This window comes from Gorilla gorilla, chromosome 10, assembly GCF_029281585.2.
Source record: "Gorilla gorilla gorilla isolate KB3781 chromosome 10, NHGRI_mGorGor1-v2.1_pri, whole genome shotgun sequence".
Lineage (NCBI taxonomy): Eukaryota > Metazoa > Chordata > Mammalia > Primates > Hominidae > Gorilla > Gorilla gorilla.
The window spans coordinates 127,894,561-127,912,643 of NC_073234.2; the positions used below are offsets into that span (position 1 = coordinate 127,894,561).

Genomic DNA, 18,083 nt, shown 5'->3' on the forward strand with positions numbered 1-18,083 from the left:
TCCCAAAGTACTGAGATTACAGGCATGAGCCACCACACCCAGCCACATTACGTTATTATTAACTATAATCACCATGCTGTACATTAGATCTCCAAAATGTATTCATCTTATGTAACTTCAAGTTTGTACCCTTTGACCAAAGTCTCCTTGTTTTCCCTACCCCCAACCCCTGGTAATCACTGCTTTAATCTCAGTTTTTATGAGTTTGACTGGTTTAGATTCCACATACAAATGAGATCAGGCAGTAGTGGTTTATTTCACTTAGCATAATGTCATCCATGTTCTTGCAAATGACAGGATTTTCTTCTTTTTAAAACTAATATCCATGCTGGACACGGTGGCTCATGCCTGTAATCCCAGCACTTTGGAAGGCTGAGGAGGGCGGATCACTTGAGGTCAGGAGTTCGAGACCAGCCTGGCCAACATGGTGAAACCCCATCTCTACCAAAAATATAAAAAATTAGCTGGGTGTGGTGGCGCACACCTGTGATCCCAGCTACTTGGGACACTGAGGCAGGAGGATCGCTTGAACCCGGGAGGCGGAGGTTGCAGTGAGCCAAGATGGTGCCACTGCACTTTAGCCTGGATGTTGATGTTGTTCCACTTGTTTATTTTTATTTTGTTCCCTGTGCTTTTGGTATCAAATCCTAAAAACCATTGCCATGACCATTGTCATGTTACTTTCCCCATATGCTTTCTTCTAGAACTTTTAAGGTTCATCATTCCCTTTTCTGTTTTTAGTTGCAAGCCTACTATAAGGAAGGGCTTTTCTTTCTTCCTTATTTATTTATTCATGTCTATCAGAATGGGTACCTTACTATTATTTTTGTTTTTATTGCTTGAATTGACTTGAATTTGGCTAGTGGGAACCTTTTCAGATCGGGTACTCTGTCCTTTTGATCTCTTTCCATTTTCAAGCACTTCTTTAGACTTAAGATGGTCTAGGCTCATGTTCTCCTTTCCCAGCCATTTTTCAAAGGAACCTGATTCCTTTTAGTGAAGAGCAGTATTTTGAAACCAAGATCTGGGCACTGGGTCTACTTGTTTGTACTGGTACAGTGTTCTTTGAATTGCTAATTAGCTGATCAATTACTGCTCTATTTGAGTTCCCTCTTTCTAAAACCTCACATATGTGTACAGACGGTCCCTGACTTATGATGGTTCGACTTATGATTTTTGATTTTATGATGGTTTGAGAGCAATACATCCATTCTGTTTTTCAGTTTTCATTCAACACTTTATTTTAAAATAGGAATTGTGAGATGATATTGCCCACCTGTAGGCTAATGTTAAGTGTTCTGAGCACGTTTAAAGTAGGCTAGGCTAAGCTGTGGTGTTTGGTAGGTTAGATACGTTAAATGCATTTTCGACTAGTGATATTTTCAACTTATGATGAGTTTATTGGGATGTATCCCCATAAAGTCGAGGAGCATTATACATATCTCTGTATAATAGAGTGAGTTCCTTATACCTTTCATCCACTTTCCCCTGAAGTTAACATTTTACCTAACCATGATACATTTATCAAAACTAAAACATTAACATCAATACATTGCTATTAACTAAACTAGAGTTTAATTGGATTTTGCCAGTTTTCCAATGAGTATCCTTTTTCTGTTCCTTGATCCAATTCATGGTCACACACTGAGTTTGGTCACTTGTCACTGTAGTCTTCTCCAATCTGCGACAGCTTCTTAGGCTTTCCTTGTTTTTCATGACCTTGACGATTTTTAAGAGTACTGGTCAGATATCTTGTAGGATATCCCACAACTTGTGTTTAATCTTATGTTTTCTCATGATTAGACTTGAGTAATGGATTTTTGGGAAGAATACCACAGAGGTATATTGTTAAGTGTTCTCATCACTTGGAGGTAAATGTTGTCAACATGGCCTGGTGATGTTAAACTTGTCAGTTTGTTTAGTTAGTATCTGCCAGATTTTTCTCACTGCATAATTACAAATCCTCCTTAACTTATGATGGGGTTATAGCCTGATAAGCCCATCATAAATTGAAAATATCATAAGTCAAAAATGCATTTAATGCATCTAAACTACTAAACATCACAGCTTAGCCTAGCCTGCCTTAAACGTATTCAGGACACTTACATTAGCCTACAGTTGGGCAAAATCATCTCATGGAAAGCCTGTTTTATAATGTGTTGCATATCTTATGTAATGTGTTGAGTACTGTACTCAGAATGAAAAACAGAAGGGTTCTATTGCTTTTGCACCATCATAAAATCAAAAAAACCATAAGGCAAACCATCATGAAGTTGGGGACTGCCTGTACTTTTTTCCTCTTTCCGTGTTCAATTCTTTGGAAGAAAGTCATTTAGTTCAGACCATACTCAAGAAAAGGGAAATAAAGCTCCATCTCTTGGAGCTTAATTGAAACTGGAATGACTAGTTTCTATATACATTATTTAGAGTCCTTTTGTAAGAAAGATTTGTTCCTTCTCTCCATTTGTTTATTCCATTATTTATATTGATAGAGACGCATGTACATTTATTTTATACTTTGGGTTATAATCTGTTTTTCTTGCTCAAATTGTTACAGCTTTGGTCACTGGGAGGTTCTTCAGATTGGCTCCTGTGTCCTTTGACATGTCCCCACCTTCTCGTTTCTGAGTACTTCTCTACTTTGGCATTACAAAAGATGTTCCAGGCTCCTCTTATATTTTTCCCTGCTGCAGCCCTAGAATCATCCATTTTTCTATGGTGCCCTGGTTCCTTTTACTTTAGATGGGGGTTTAGACACCAATCTGGGTGTTGGGTGTGCTCATTGCTACTGGAATCACTGCTTCTAGGCCCTCTCAGCAGATAGAGCTAGAAAACATATGGCTGTATATGAATCCATGGATTCACATATATGTATAATTGTTTTCTGTATCTGGCCATCTATATATATATTAAGCTAAACATGAGTTCATACTGATGTCTCAGACTCGAATCCATTGCTGCAGGGCTCATTCTTGCCTTCCTCTTGCTTATTTGTGACTTCTTTCTCTAACAGGGAGAAACCCCAGTCTCATTATCACCAACCTATCTACTCATTTGTTCAACCCTGGTATAGGTGTAAAGTAGTTTCAGAATTACTAACCTATACCTGTGTGAGAATTGTATTTGCCAACTAAGCACTTCTTGTTTGAAGGAAATACATACAACACAGGTAGCGTCTCTACACTTCAGTATACAGAGATCTGAACAGTGTTCTCTCTGAGTGAATCATATTGCAGGACAGAAATTACTTTTAAAAATTCTGTAATGGGTCAGGCCTATAATCCTAGCACTTTGGAAGGCTGAGGTGGGCAGATCACCTGAGGTCAGGAGTTCGAGACCAGCCTGGCCAAAATGGTAAAACCCCATCTCTACAAAAAATACAAAAATTAGCCAGGTGTGGTGGTGTGTGCCTGTAATCCCAGCTACTCAGGAGGCTGAGGCACGAGAATCACTTGAACCTGGGAGGCAGAGGTTGCAGTGAGCCGAGATTGCGCCACTGCACTCCAGTCTGGGCGACAGAGCGAGACTCCGTCTCAAAAAAAAGAAAAAAATTCCATAATGATAGCAGAGCTGGAATAGAAATGGGATTGCACAGGCTGAATCTGAGTTGTTGCAACATTAAATGAGCAAGATTTAAACTGGCCTTGTGTGGCACTTGCTATTTGGCTGCTCATATTTTATTAGACACTTATTCTTTTTTGTTTGGTGTCATTCCTTTGAGAAATATTTGAGTGCCTTTTCTGTTGCAGACATTGATTAGATGCTGAGGTTGTAACAATGAAGAAGATAGCCATCGCTGTTGCCTCATGGAACTGAAGTTTTACTAGATGTAAAATTTGAGTTAACATGAGGCCGTGCCCCCATGTGCCCTATTGTTTCTTCACACAGCTCCCTTCATCTCCTTGGTCCAATGAAAAGGTTTTTTCATACTTGTTCATTCATTCCTGCATTAATTAAAGTAGGTTGTACTGTGCCAGGCACTGGGAATATTTAAGTAGTTGTGTTCCTGAATTGGAAATGAATCCAGCATGGTTGGAGTAGAAGGAGCTGGGGGGCAATGTGGAGTGTGATGGGGGGATTGGAAAAGTAAGCTGAGACCAGAGTTTTTAGTTTGGAGGGAGAGGTGGGCCTTGTAGGCCATATTACAGATTTTAGACTTTATTTGGAGGGACATGGAAGTCATTGAGGAGTCTGAAGCAGGGGAATGACATAAAAAGATCCTCATTTTAGGCCGGGTGTGGTGGCTCACGCCTGTAATCCCAGCACTTTGGGAGGTTGAAGTGGGTGGATCGCTTGAGGCCAAGAGTTTGAGACTAGCCTGGGCAACATGGTGAAACCCTGTCTCTATCAAAAATACAAAAATTAGCTGGGCATGGTGGCTCACGCCTGTAGTCCCAGCTACTTGGGAGGCTGAGGCATGAGAATCGCTTGAACCCGGGAGACAGAGATTGCAGTGAGCCAAGATTGTGCCACTGCATTCCAGCCTGGCTGACAGAGTGAGACTTCGTATCAAAAAAAAAAAAAAAAAAAACAACACCCCTCATTTTGAAAGGGAACCCTGGCTTGAGGGTGAAGAATGGGTGGGCACTAGGCTAGAGCAGCTGCAGGGTCAGTGAGGAGCTGCCGCAGTGCTGCACGTGAGAACCCGTCATGGTTTGGTCAGGGTGGGCAGGACTGACAGTGAGCACAGAGCGAAGTAAAACCAGCAAAATTTCATGATTGGATAGTGGAAGGAATCATGGTGTTTGTAGTCTTCAAATGTGAACCCAGAGTGCACTGGACAAGTAGTCTAGGCTGCTCTGTAACCAAGGCAAGTGTTTTCATTTTACCCTCTCTTCCTGCTCTTGGCCTTTGGATTTTTTGTAATTTAAGGTTTATGAATGTAATCAGTTACTTAACATGGAAAGATACTTAGTACCAGATGATTTCGGAGTCTTGTGATCAATCCCTTCTCTCAATCTTGGGTGTGTGTCAGTTGGCAAGGCCATAAAATTTGTTATAAACATTGCAGAAGGCTTGGTTACTGTGCTGTGACGTTGAATTTGGGTGGAGATAGATCAATTTCAGATGATTTTCTAGGCCTCAGAAACACATTACCCTCTACTCCACAAACACAAATCAAAACAAAACAATCCCTATTCCCTGAGCATTTCTCTTGATCTATAACACAGCCTGGGCTTTCACAGTACTGAGACAAGCCCATCTGATTTGTGAGTCAGTTTTATTTCTTGGTCTTCTACATAAGCTAAAAAGTTTCAACATTTTAATGCTTTTCCTTGGATTCCTTTGAGTCATTGAAGTAATTCCTGTTTCATTTGTACTAATTATTCCACACTAGAAAATTCTGTTGTAATCACTTTATGTATTAATAGAAATACTGATTTTTATTTTCAAGGAAGTATTGAGTAGGGAGGGGGAAATAGGGATTTGCTGTTCAATGGGTATAGAGTTTCAGTAATACAAGACAAAAAACTTCAGAGATCTTCTATACAGCAGTGGGTATATAGTTAACAATACTGCACATCTAACAGTTTGTTAAGAGGGTAGATCTCATGTCATGTGTTTTTAAAAATTGCTTTTAAAAAAAGTATCGAGTAAAAAAGCAGTTTTACTCCTCAGTTTCTATTTATATTTAAAATTTTTATTTTAAAAAGTGAGTTGAGATTTTTAAACCTCAGGATAAGTTTTATTTTTTAAAAAATTTATTTTTTATTATTTTTTGAGATGGAGTCTCACTCCATCTCAAGTCACCCAGGCTGGAGTGCAGTGGTGTCTTGGCTCACTGCAACCTCTATCTCCCAGGTTCAAGTGATTCTGCTGCTTCAGCCTCCTGGGTAGCTGGGATTACAGGTCTGCACCACCACGCCCGGCTAATTTTTGTATTTTTAGTAGAGATGGGGTGTCACCATGTTGGCCAGGCTTGTCTTGAACTCCTGACCTCAAGTGACCACCTGCCTTGGCCTCTCAAAGTGCTGGGATTACAGGTATGAGCCACAGTGCCCGGTGGGATAAGTTTTAAAATAATGTTCTCTGCTGGCTGGGCATGGTGGCTCATGCCTGTAAACCCAGCACTTTGGGAGGCTGAGGCAGAAGCATCACTCGAGGCCAAGAGTTTGAGACCAGTCTGGGCAACATAATGAGACCCCCTCTCTACAAAAAATAAAAAAAATTTGGCTGAGTGTGGCATGTTCCTGTAGCTATCGGGAGGCTGAGATGGGAGGATTGCTTGAGCCCAGGAGTTTGAGGCTGCAGTGAGCTATGATTGCACCACTGCACTCTAGTCTGGGTGACAGTGTGAGACCCTGTCTCTTAAAAAAAAAAAAAAAAAAAAGGGCCAGGCATGGTGGCTCAGGCCTGTAACCCCAGCACTTTGGGAGGCCGAGGCAGGTGGATCACTTGAGGCCAGGAATTTGAGACCAGGCTGGCCAACATGATGAAACCCTATCTCTACTAAAAATACAAAAATAAGCTGGGTGTTGTGGTGCACACCTGTAATCCCAGCTACTTGGGAGGCTGAGGGAGAGAATTGCTTGAACCTGGGAGGCAGAGGCTACAGTGAGCCGAGATCACACCACTGCACTCCAGCCTGGGTGACAGAGCGAGACTCCATCTCAAAAACAACAACAACAACAAAAAAACCAAATGTTCTTGCCAATTCTTCCATTTAATATTTAATTTTGAATTATATTGTATCTTTCTAAGGATTGTTTCTTATATAAGCAAAGATTTTTCAGTGCTAAACATTTACGACTGCTATTCAGAAATGGTTATTTACAAGTCTTTTTGTTTTAAGAAAATGGCTGTTCAAAAAATTAAAATAGTATATAAACCAAACAAAATATTTTTGCTTTGGATGTCTGTTTTGCAGCTTCTTCCCTACACTATAAGTTCTTACTGACTGCTTTATCACTTAATAAATTGGTTTGGCTACTTTAACAGAGGCAAATAGTATTAGGCAAAAAATTATTTTTTATTTTTATTTTTTGAGACAGTCTCACTCCATCACCCAGGCTGCAGTGCAGTGGCCTGATCTTGGCTCACTGCAACCTCCACCTCCCAGGTTCAAGCAATTCTCATGCCTCAGCCTCCTGAGTAGCTGGAATTATAGGCATGCACCACCACACTCAGCTAATTTTTGTATTTTTAGTAGAGACAGGGTTTTGCCATGTTGACCAGGCTAGTCTTGAACTCCTGACCTCAAGTGATCCATCTGCTTTGGCTTCCCAAAGTGCTGGGATTACAGGCATGAGCCACCATGCCCAGCCCTATTTTTTATTTTTTAGAGATGGGTCTTGTTGCCCAGGCCAGAGTGCAGTGGTGCGATCATAGCTTACTGCAGCCTTGAATTCCTGGGCTCAAGCAATTCTCCTGCCTCAGCCTCCCGAGTAGCTGGGACTACAGGCCTGTGCCGCCAGGCCTGGCTTGTACATTAGCATTTGATATGGCTACCCTAAGGGCAATCCTATAGTGAAGTCAACATTAGATAATGATGCTCATCTGATGGATTAGATTTTCAGAGTTGGCTGTTTCCAGGTGCCTATAGGAGTAGAAAAGGGTGACAAACCACCTAACTAGATGTCCTACCAAATATAGTTCACTCCACATCTGAGATGAGACTGCATGACTGCTGGTTTTCTTTGCCTTTTTCCCCCCAGGGTATCATCAGAACCAAAAATAAAGTTTTAAAGGTGGGTCAGGTCTGTGTTGGCTCATGCCTGTAATCCTAGCACTTTGGGAGGCTGAGGCAGGTGGGTCATATGAGCTCAGGAGTTCAAGACCAGCCTGGCTAATAACATGGTTAAGCCCCATCTCTACTAAAATACAAAAAGTTAGCTGGGAATGGTGGTGGGCACCTGTAATCCCAGCTACTCAGGAGGCTGAGGCATGAAAATCGCTTGAACCCCGGAGGCGGGGGTTGCAGTAAGCTGAGCTCATGCCACTGCACACTAGCCTGAACAACAGAGCAAGGCTCTGTCTCCAAACAAACAAAAATGGTGCCAGAGTCTTTTCCAGGGGTGAGGAGAGATACAATGAAGTGTGTTATTGTTTCTGATAAGAGTGCTACCATCTTTCATTCTTGTGTGCCATTTCTAGTTGGGGTGAATTTATTTTCGGAGTTCCTTTCCCAGCTGTTTACCTGAAAAACCATGAAATGTGTTCCACATGAACTATGAAATGATTAGATGCTAATGTGGGAAAGAAAGTGTGAATTCTCTTGTAGAAACAGGGACATTTGGTTCGGTACAGTAAGTTGTTAATGCGTGACTCTGTGCTTTCAAATTCTGTGGTTCAAAAGTACTTTTCACTCCTACTGTGTATTTACCTTGAGAAGGTGAATCCCCTAACCATTTGGTCAATGTATCAGTATTCTCAACCCGTCTATCAATTTTTTTTTCTTTCTCTCTCTTTTTTCTTTTTTTGGGCAAAATACCTTTTTTGCTTTTTATCCCCTTAAAATAACCATTGTCCCTCACATGTGCACTCTTCCAAATTTCAGAAAAGCAAGAGGAAAGGGCACGAATATACAAATATTAAGTATTCTCTAGCCGACCAGACGAGTGGAGATCAGAGCCCCCTCCCGCCTTGTACTCCAACGCCACCCTGTGCAGAGTAAGTAGTGCTGAAGGAAATTCTTTTTACCTGGTCATGGTGGTTTAAAAAGGTTTAAAAAACAAAAACAAAAAACACAAGTTTGTAGCACATGCCTTTCACTGGTGCACATTCCTGTTGCCCTACTGTTAGTGTATCTGTGACTGGTGATATCTATTGATTGTGTTAATGCTATCTCAACCCCTTTTTAATTTTCCTAAGCTGGCCAGGCACGGTGGCTAATGCCTGTAATACCAGTGCTTTGGGAGGCCGAGATTCATGGATTACTTTGAAGTCAGGAGTTCGAGACCAGCCTGGCCAACATGGTGAAACCCTGTCTCTACTAAAAATACAAAAATTAGCCGGGCATGGTGGCGCATGCCTGTAATCCCAGCTACTCAGGAGGCTGAGGCAGGAGAATCGCTTGAACCCAGGAAACGGATGTTGCAGTGAGCCGAGATCATGCCACTGCACTCCAGCCTGGGCGATAGAGTGAGCCTCTGTCTAAAAATAAAATAAAATAAAATAAATTCCTAAACTGAAGGCTGACTGCTATGCTAGCTAGGATTATATGGGATTTTAAGTATATCAAGTGGTGGTTCTCCAAGAAGAATCTAATTTTTCTTTTGATGGGCTGGGGATTGTAACAAAGGAAGGTCATATGTCTTAATGATGTGTTAAGGCTCTTTGCAAAATAAAAGTAAATAAATTGACCACTAATGTGTCAGCCCAGCCATGATCTGCTCATTTGCCACCAGTCAACAGAAATCTGCTTTGGGTGTTTAAACCAGGAGTCAGCAAACTACAGCTCACAAGGCCAGATGTGGGCCATGGCCTGTTACTGTATGGCCTGTTAATGGTTTTAAAGGGTTGTAAAACAAAAGAACACAAAACAAAGACCCAATAACAAAACAAAGCCCGAAGAATAATATGTGACAGAGACCATGTATGGCATATAGAGCCTAAAATACTGACTCTCAAGTCCTTCCCAGAAATCCTTCCCGACTCTTTGTTGAAAACACGGTAGGAAAGCATTTGTCAAATTGAGTATATGAATAGCAATTGTAAGTTATTATTTTTCTATATATTCGAAAGTCACTTGCTAGTATAACATTTACCTTTTATTTTTCCCTAAGAATCTTCTCTCTGTTTGCTTCCGATGTGGATTTTTAAACCCCTGCAGATTTTAATATTCTATATAAATGTTTTAGGTGGCATATATGAGGTTTGTATTAACATTTGCTTTCTATTTAACATTGAAATGAAATTATACAGCAGAGGTATTTTCTCCTCCAAGTTGCCACTTCTTTCTATCTTTTTTCTTTTCTTTCCCAGTGGACTGCCTGGGAAAATTGATATTTTAAATTGCTCTCTGCAATAATTTGCAATGGAACTGGAATGCCAGGGTTCTGAGTCCTTGCCAGACAGCTCTTCCCTCCTTGGCATGACTGAGTCAGCTGTCATGATTCCCTCATACCAGTGGCATGCCTGTGACAGACAGCCTGTCTGCCTTTCATTCCCGTCATCTCCCTTGTAGGGTTCAGATGCAGGATACACTGGTCCTGGAGCCCCTCTCAGCCTGGCACCCACAGCTGCTGGGTTCCTCACTCTCCTGGACTGCTCTGATGTCACCTCCCTGCTCAGCAGAAAGGAGTCTGGGATCTTGACGCTTTGGCCCTCCGTCCTAGGCCCTAAACCACCCATTGTCCTTCACATAACCTGAGCTGGGGCTAAATAGATCTCTTATCACTGCCTGCCTGCTCCTGTATTTTCCCTTCTTGGAGCTTTTGCCTGTTCAGATCCCTCTACTGGAAATTAATAGGATTTCATTCTATGTGTGCATTTCCAACCTTTCTTCACAGTGCGATCCAAATGCCTCATCCTACAGGCCTCCTTAAAACAACCTGCTTTCTGCCAGACCCCAGGGAGCACCAGGACTTGAGGCTTTTATTGCACTTCTGTTGTTTTTTTGAGATGGAGTCTCGCTCTGTCGCCCAGGCTGGAGTGCAGTGGCGCGATCTCTGCTCACTGCAACCTCCACCTCCCGAGTTCAAGAGATTCTTCTGCCTCAGCCTCTCAAGCAGCTGGGACTACAGGCATGTGCCATGACACCCAGATAGTTTTTGTAGTTTTAGTAGAGACGGGGTTCACCATATTGGCCAGGCTGGTCTCAAACTCTTGACCTCGTGATCCACCCACCTCGGCCTCCCAAAGTTCTGGGATTACAGGCGTGAGCCACCACGCCCAGCGTTATTTCACTTCTGCCTCTGTAATTATATTGCTGTATGGCTATCTCTTCTCTCCCTGGGAATGTCAGGTCCTAGGCACAGGAACTGTGTCTGTACCATATCTGGTGCCCAAAGAATGTAGTATGTGTTTTATAGATATCATGTAAGCTTCAACAGCGTGGTCTACATTTTTGTAAATGTCTTTCTTTTTCTTTTCTCTCCAGAATGAGAGAAGACAGTGCTAGAGTCTATGAAAACGTGGGCCTGATGCAACAGCAGAAAAGTTTCAGATGAGAAAACCTGCCAAAACTTCAGCACAGAAATAGGTATTTAAATGCAAGTGCTCTATTGGTTAATTGTTTATATAATTGGCAGTATTTTTAAGCAGGCAAGCAATTTGGGAATGTTTTAGCAAAGTGTACCATAATTGAGTTTTACAAACCAGGCTCCTTTTTCCTCTCCCTGTACTTCTTTTTCCAAGATGGTTTTAGTTTAGAGTTCATTAAACATTAAAATCAAACACAGAATTAATTCTGCATGAGGCAAGGCTAGCACTTATTCCAGAGAAATGGCTGATACTGGTGGTAGAGTGCAGGTATCACTGTTCCTGCAATTTTTATTGGAGTTGGTTAGCCCAGGCTGTGCTGGGGGATGATCTGTAGGGATCTGGGAAGCATCGGGACTCAGCACTGGGTGGTTGGGAGTCAGGAAGCCTGAGTTCTCATTTCAGTCAGCCTCTGACCAGCTGTGTGGCATGGGGTGCTAGACCACTTGGCCGCCGACCGGGTCACCGACATCCCTTCCAGCTCTGCTGCTGGAAATTCATCTCTCCCATATGTTGCCTCCCCATCAATTACGTTTTTTAAGTGTGACCCAAGTATGTGATGTATGTTTTCATGATAAATTAGAAACTTATCCGGGTGTGGTGGCTCATACCTGTAATCCCAGCACTTTGGGAGGCTGAGGTGGGCGGATCACCTGAGGTCAGGAGTTCGAGACCAGCCTGACCAACTAAAATAGTAGAGACCAACCTGTCTCTACTAAAAATAGAAAATTAGCTGGGCATGGTGGTGCATACCTATAATCCCAGCTACTCAGGAGGCTGAGGCAGGAGAGGCAGAGGTTGCAGTGTGCCAAGATTGCGCCATTGCACTCCACCTGGGCCACAAGAGTGAAACTCCATCTCAAAAAAAAAAAAAAAACAAAAAACTCAGTGTCAGTATTTCATGTCGAAATTCCACTTCAATGGGTAGTGTAGTTAAAAGCTCTAAGTCTACCTTAAAATCACCTAATGCTTTGTTAAGCTTTTAGATATACGTTCCTTAAAAACTCTAACTTATTTCTTCCCCAGATGTGGACTTTCACCCTCTCCCTAAAAAGATCAAGAACAGACACAAGAAAGTTTATGTGAAGACAGAATTTGGATTTGGAAGGCTTGCATTGTGGTTGACTACCTTTTGATAAGCAAAATTCGAAACCATTTAAAGACCACTGTATTTTAACTCAACAGTACCTGCTTCCCAATTACTCATTTCCTCAGATAAGAAGAAATCATCTCTACAATGTAGACAACATTATATTTTATAGAATTTGTTTGAAATTGAGGAAGCAGTTAAATTGTGTGCTGTATTTTGCAGATTATGGGGATTCAAATTCAAGTAATAGGCTTTTTTATTTTTATTTTTATACCCTTAACCAGTTTAATTTTTTTTTTTTCCTCGTTGGGGATGATGAGAAGAAATGATTTGGGAAAATTAAGTAACAATGACCTAGAAAAGTGAGAACAATCTCATTTACCATCATGTATCCAGTAGTGGATAATTCATTTTGATGGCTTCTATTTTTGGCCAAATGAGAATTAAGCCAGTGCCTGAGACTGTCAGAAGTTGACCTTTGCACTGGCATTAAAGAGTCATAGAAAAAGAATCATGGATATTTATGAATTAAGGTAAGAGGTGTGGCTTTTTTTTTTTTTCTTTTTTCCAGCTGTTGACCAATTATAGTTTGGCTGTTGACTGAGAAGGTTGTGGTGGGAAAACGTTTGCCATATTTTCTTTGCATTTGAGTAATTGTCTTGTACTTAGAAAAAAGGCATCTATGAATGACCAGTGTTTTTGGTTGTCAAATGTTGCTGACAAACTTATCCCAAAACTTTAGTGGCTTAAAAAAACCTGCCCCCAACTGTTCGTCAATCTGAGCTGGGCTCAGCTGGGCTGTTCTTCTGCCAGCCTGCAGGTGGCCACTCATGTGGTCAGCAGGTCGGCGGAGAGACTGGGATGGCTGGGCTTCTCTCTCTGCCTGCAGTCCTGAGTCTCTCCTTCTTTGTGTAGTCTCTTTCAGTGGCCTGGCTGGCAGGGTAGCTAGACCTCTCACATGCAGCTCAGAGCTCCCAAGAGCTCAAAAGCAGAAATGGCCAGGCCTTCTGATGACTTAAGTCGAGAATTGTCACAGTGTCCCTTCTACTTACCTCTATTGATGATGATGATGATGATGATGGTGATGATGATGATTTTTTCTAATCAGAAGAAAGCTGGGGTATGCCCTCTACTTACTAAACAAGTCACAAGCCCAGCTCAGATTCAAGAAAAGGGTTTGAAGTAGAGGTGCAGTTAAGTGGGGGGGCCACTAGTCTAACAGATAGTCACAACCAGTGCCATGGAAAACCAAGGATATTAGCAAAAGTAGAAGTTGCTAGTGACCTTGGGAAGCCGAAGCTGCTTACAGTAGCTGGGACAAGCTGAAAGTCAGACTAAGAAATAAAGAGAGGGCCTTCAAGAAGCTTCCTGAATGATTTCTGCTAGCCCTGAGCCTATTTTTGGAACCAGCACTTGGGGAAACTGATCTTGTGAGGATGGATGTGTTTAGGGACACAGGGCTTTTGAGAGCAGCACCACCCCACTGGGGCATCCCCAGACTTGGGAAACGTGACTCTTTCTTAATGCCACTGGGTTTTAGTCAGGCCACAGTGAGAAGGAACAGCCCTAACAGGCCTCCAGCCAGGTTGAATGAGCTCATTTTTGTTTTAGCCAACCAGTAAGATTTGCTAATGTTCCACCTTAAGTGCCTTCTCCAGAGACGTCCCTCTTTGCCTCACATGTTGAATCATCCAGTGCGGATATTTCAATGAAAATATCATTGGTTGGCTTTTGTGATGGTAATAATGCTATGGCATCTTTGCCATGAAGTTGTGGCCTCCTTGGATTCTTCTGACTTTGGCTTCTGAAAGGAAGGCCTAGATCCAGCCCTGGTGGTAGTTCCTTTCTGAAGTCTCTCAGTCCCTTGAGACTTTGGGGTAGTTTGGCTGCCATTCTCACTGACAAAATGTATATCAGCCCCCACCTCCACCCCCCAATATTCCTTGAACTTTGAATTGCTTCAGAACACAGGTGTGGCCTGAAGGTATTCCCTTATTAGGGAAGTGTCACTGCTGTCTTCTAGTCAAACTTGTAAAGAAAAAGATTCCAGTTCAGTATTTGCAGCAAGAAGCTTGAATCCTGTTCTTTTTATTGCATTGTTACATCGACTCATTCTCCATTTTGCTTTGGTTTTGTCTTGACTTGACTTTGGGGGTAAAGTCTTTCACCAGCACACAAGAGTTTGATTGTACAAATATATCTTCTGCATTAACGTCTCTGCCTGTTGCTTAAGATCAGTTGCTTTTATACTCAGAATGAAAATACCTGATCTTGGCTAGTTTTGTTATAGGATATTGATTTCATTTAGATTTCCCTCCACGAGATCAGCAAACTATCATGTTCTTATGTAAACTTAGGCCAAGGCCAGAGTTATCATAGTCCCTAGGTTGCTACGGCTTATCATGTGCTTGGTAAAAGGTGATCGCAGGTTCTCAGACGAGTTTACTTTACATGAGATGGAATCAGGCAGAGAGGCTGGGATGATGGAGAAAGCTCGAGGTGAAGTTTTAAAGAAAAGTTGTGGAAAGGAAAGTTCCAAAGAGGTGGTTTCTGAGGAAGTCAGAGCGCCCAGGGCCAGAGCAGTCAGTAATGGGTGAATGAGGTTATTTGGAAAGTCGGTGTGACAGACACGTGGATGCCATCTACTTCTAGGTTGCTGGTGGGTATTAAATATGCACAATATTCCATAGCTCACTGAGGATTTTAAAATTATAAGCATAGGATTTTATATTTTGGGGTGAAAGAGTTATCTGGCACATGGTATTGGAGTTTAAAAAAAAAGCCAAATTTCACAGTCTTAATAACTTTAAAAAAAAAAAACTAAAAGGCGCTTCATGTCCAGTGTGTGGCCCTTCTGAAACTTATGGTCATCTCTCCCACTGAAACCAAGGTCTTTTCAAATGTGACTAAATGGGGATGAGAAGACACGGGTAGGACTTTCTTGGTGTGTGTGCATTCTTTAAAGAGCCAAGTTACTTCAGGGAAACAGCCAGGAAAATGGTCAAGATTATTTTTAGAGGTTATTTTACTGGGGATTTTAAGAACTAATAACATCTTGAGTTATTTTTAATTCAGGGGGATGTGGAAAGGTTTGCAATTGTCAAGTGTTTTGTTGTAGCTTAGTATCCATAAGGGAAACTTAGACTATAGACATAACTACAAAGCCAGTGCAGCTTTTGTTTTCTGTATGTTGTTGGGGGATCAACTTTCACACATAGCAAGCACATGGCCTCCCTGATGTCAGGATGCCTTTGTTAGGATCTGTATTTGCCCTTAATTTTGTTGAAATCTTTTTTCCTTCTTCCTCTTGAAAAGTTCCAAAATATGGTTTATTGTATCTTTCATCACTAAAAATTTGTTCCTTTTTCACTATGGGCAGTTCACACAAGGCAAAAACTATTGAACAGTTGGTTTTAGTGTGTTGTATAACTTTGCTGTATATCAAACTAATTTTGACAAGTTTTTATCCTAAGCCTCAAATCATGTAATTAATAATTTGCCTGTTATTTATGACCTAATCGTGATTCTTTTATTAATAAAAGCTAATGGGAAAAGGATCCCTGATTAAGCTGATGACTAGACCTACAATTAATTTTCCTGCAGTATATGAAGTATTGTACCAGAGTATTAAAAGATATGTAATATTTTATTGATAAATCTATCCTTTAAAAGGAATACGTTTTAGGATGTCATCATTTTGATGTGAATCATGTAAATGTTGATAATATGCTGTTTATTATACATTTAGTGTTTCAAGAGATTCACTTAATTGCCTTTTTGCCCACGTATATTATGTAGTCTATTTGCAACTGTTTTTAAAAAAATGACATTAAAAGAATAGTTTATGTAGAGAAACATTAGTGGATGTTAATTGTCTCCCCACCTATATTTATGGGTGTTAGTGCAACTGCTTTGCTAGTTGCAAAGCTGTATTATCAGAGTAAAAGTGTATTTGTAAACTGTATGGGAACTAAAAATTAGGAATAAAACCATTTTCTTATATGAGGGCATTTGTCGTTTGCTTCATCAGAAATGTCCAGGAAAAAAATGGGATTATTGGTCACTCCACCTCTCACACTGGCAAAATACTGACATTTAGCAGCTCTTATCTAGAAGTGACTTGGAACATAGAATAAAGGCATGAGTTCCTCAAGAATTCGTTGAGTGTTTCCTGTAGAAATAGCTTTAGGAGATAGGGAGTTCTATTTGGGAGAACATACGAGTAAATCAAGAGTAAAAATTATAGTCTGTGTAAAGTATAGAAGAAATGCTGGGCATGGTGGCGCGCCCCTGTAATCTCAGCTACTTGGAGGCTGAGACGGGAGGATTCCTTGAACCCAGGAGCCCAGGAGTTTGAGACCAGTCTGGGTAACATAGTGAGACCCTTTCTCACCTACTCTCACTGCATCCCCCCAAAAAATATATATGTGCGCGCACGTGCACACACACAGGAAATTGTTAGAAAACACACAGAACTGAATGTAAATAGTATTAGGTGGGAATAAGAAGTAAAGGGATGGTAAGGAGGCTTGGAGGAGGAGTAAATTATCTGCTATGGGACATCAGCTCTTCCTTTAGAGTAGGTTTAGGTCACATACCAACAGGGCCACTTTGTTCTGACAACAGTGTGCACTGACATGGGCAGAAAGAAACCATTTTACAGATAGCAAAACAGGTGGTTATTCTTTATTAGAAATATAAGGAATGATTTGGATTACTTATTTACACTGTAAAATACTATGACCCCCCTCTCAGTCTCATTTGAATTGTTTAATGCATCTAATCAAATCTAGCTGGTTTAGTTTGTTAGTCCTGTCACCTGTCCATTCAGAAATACAGAGCATGGGCCAGGCACAGTGACTCATGCCTGTAATCCCAGCACTTTGGGAAGCCAAGATGGGCGGATCACTTGAGGCCAGGGGTTCGATACCAGCCTGGCCAACATGGCGAAACCCCGCCTCTATTAAAGATACTAAAATTAGTTGGCCATGGTGGCGCATGCTTGTAATCCCAGCTACTCAGGAGGCTGAGGCATGAGAATTGCTTGAGCCCAGGAGGTGGAGGTTGCAGTGAGCCAAAATTGCGCCACTGCACTCTAGCCCTCTAGCCTAGGCGACAGAGTGAGACACTCTCTCAAAAGAATAAATAAATAAAAATAACAGAGCACCTTCAAAATACTAGGCACTACACCTGTGCCCTGGGGAGGAACGCTGCCCGAAACAACCTGATAGGATGCCTGTCTACCAGGGAGCTAGGCCTTGCACCGTCAGAAGGCAGTTCCTGAAGCTGCCCAGAGCCAAGACAAAAGACAGAAGTGAGACGACTAGTTCCAAACACGATAAGAGCCATGAAGAGGGGCTAAGAGTGTGTATCGCACCGGAGGATTACTACGGGGTTTTCAAACCATGGTACTGTTTGGTGATTACCCTTGGGTTTCAGAAGAGGTGCTGTACACAATATTGCTTGGAGACACCTCATTCCACATAATCCTTCTTGAGGTCCTGGATTGCATGTTAGAGGGCAGTGACAATATCTTGTCCTTGGCCATGCCATGAAATGACCTTCTGTTTGTGTAGTTCCTACTCACAAGAAGAGTTCCCAAGAAAATGAGTACATTAAAGGCAGAGCCGGAATCCCTGCAATAAATCATGCGGACAGAGATAAGGAATTATTCAACGTGGTCACCTTGTGAATGAAAAAGCTTCTGGTGTGAGGGTCTACTGTTGGCTCATATGACATGTATGCTTTCATCCACCTCTTCTCTTCGCCTCTATGAGGGGGGCAGCAAAAAGGGGACTGTGATCTCAAGTGAATGGTTTGATTTTGCAGGTGCTGTTATTTTTCCCCTAGG

At 41.6% G+C, this 18,083-nt stretch overlaps 1 protein-coding gene across 4 annotated transcripts in view; it reads left to right on the plus strand.

Moving 5' to 3' along the window:
• The window catches only part of PTPN11 (protein tyrosine phosphatase non-receptor type 11), a 90,856-nt gene extending 74,619 nt beyond the window's left edge, over nucleotides 1-16,237 (plus strand). For all 4 annotated transcript variants that reach the window (XM_019038373.4, XM_019038372.4, XM_063694362.1 and 1 more), the window contains exons 14-16: nucleotides 8,498-8,610; nucleotides 11,042-11,143; nucleotides 12,169-16,237. In XM_019038373.4, the coding sequence (XP_018893918.1) occupies nucleotides 8,498-8,610; nucleotides 11,042-11,111 (183 nt within the window). In that variant the 3' untranslated portion in view covers nucleotides 11,112-11,143; nucleotides 12,169-16,237. The remainder of the gene's footprint in view (nucleotides 1-8,497; nucleotides 8,611-11,041; nucleotides 11,144-12,168) is intronic.
• Nucleotides 16,238-18,083: the final 1,846 nt, after the last annotated feature.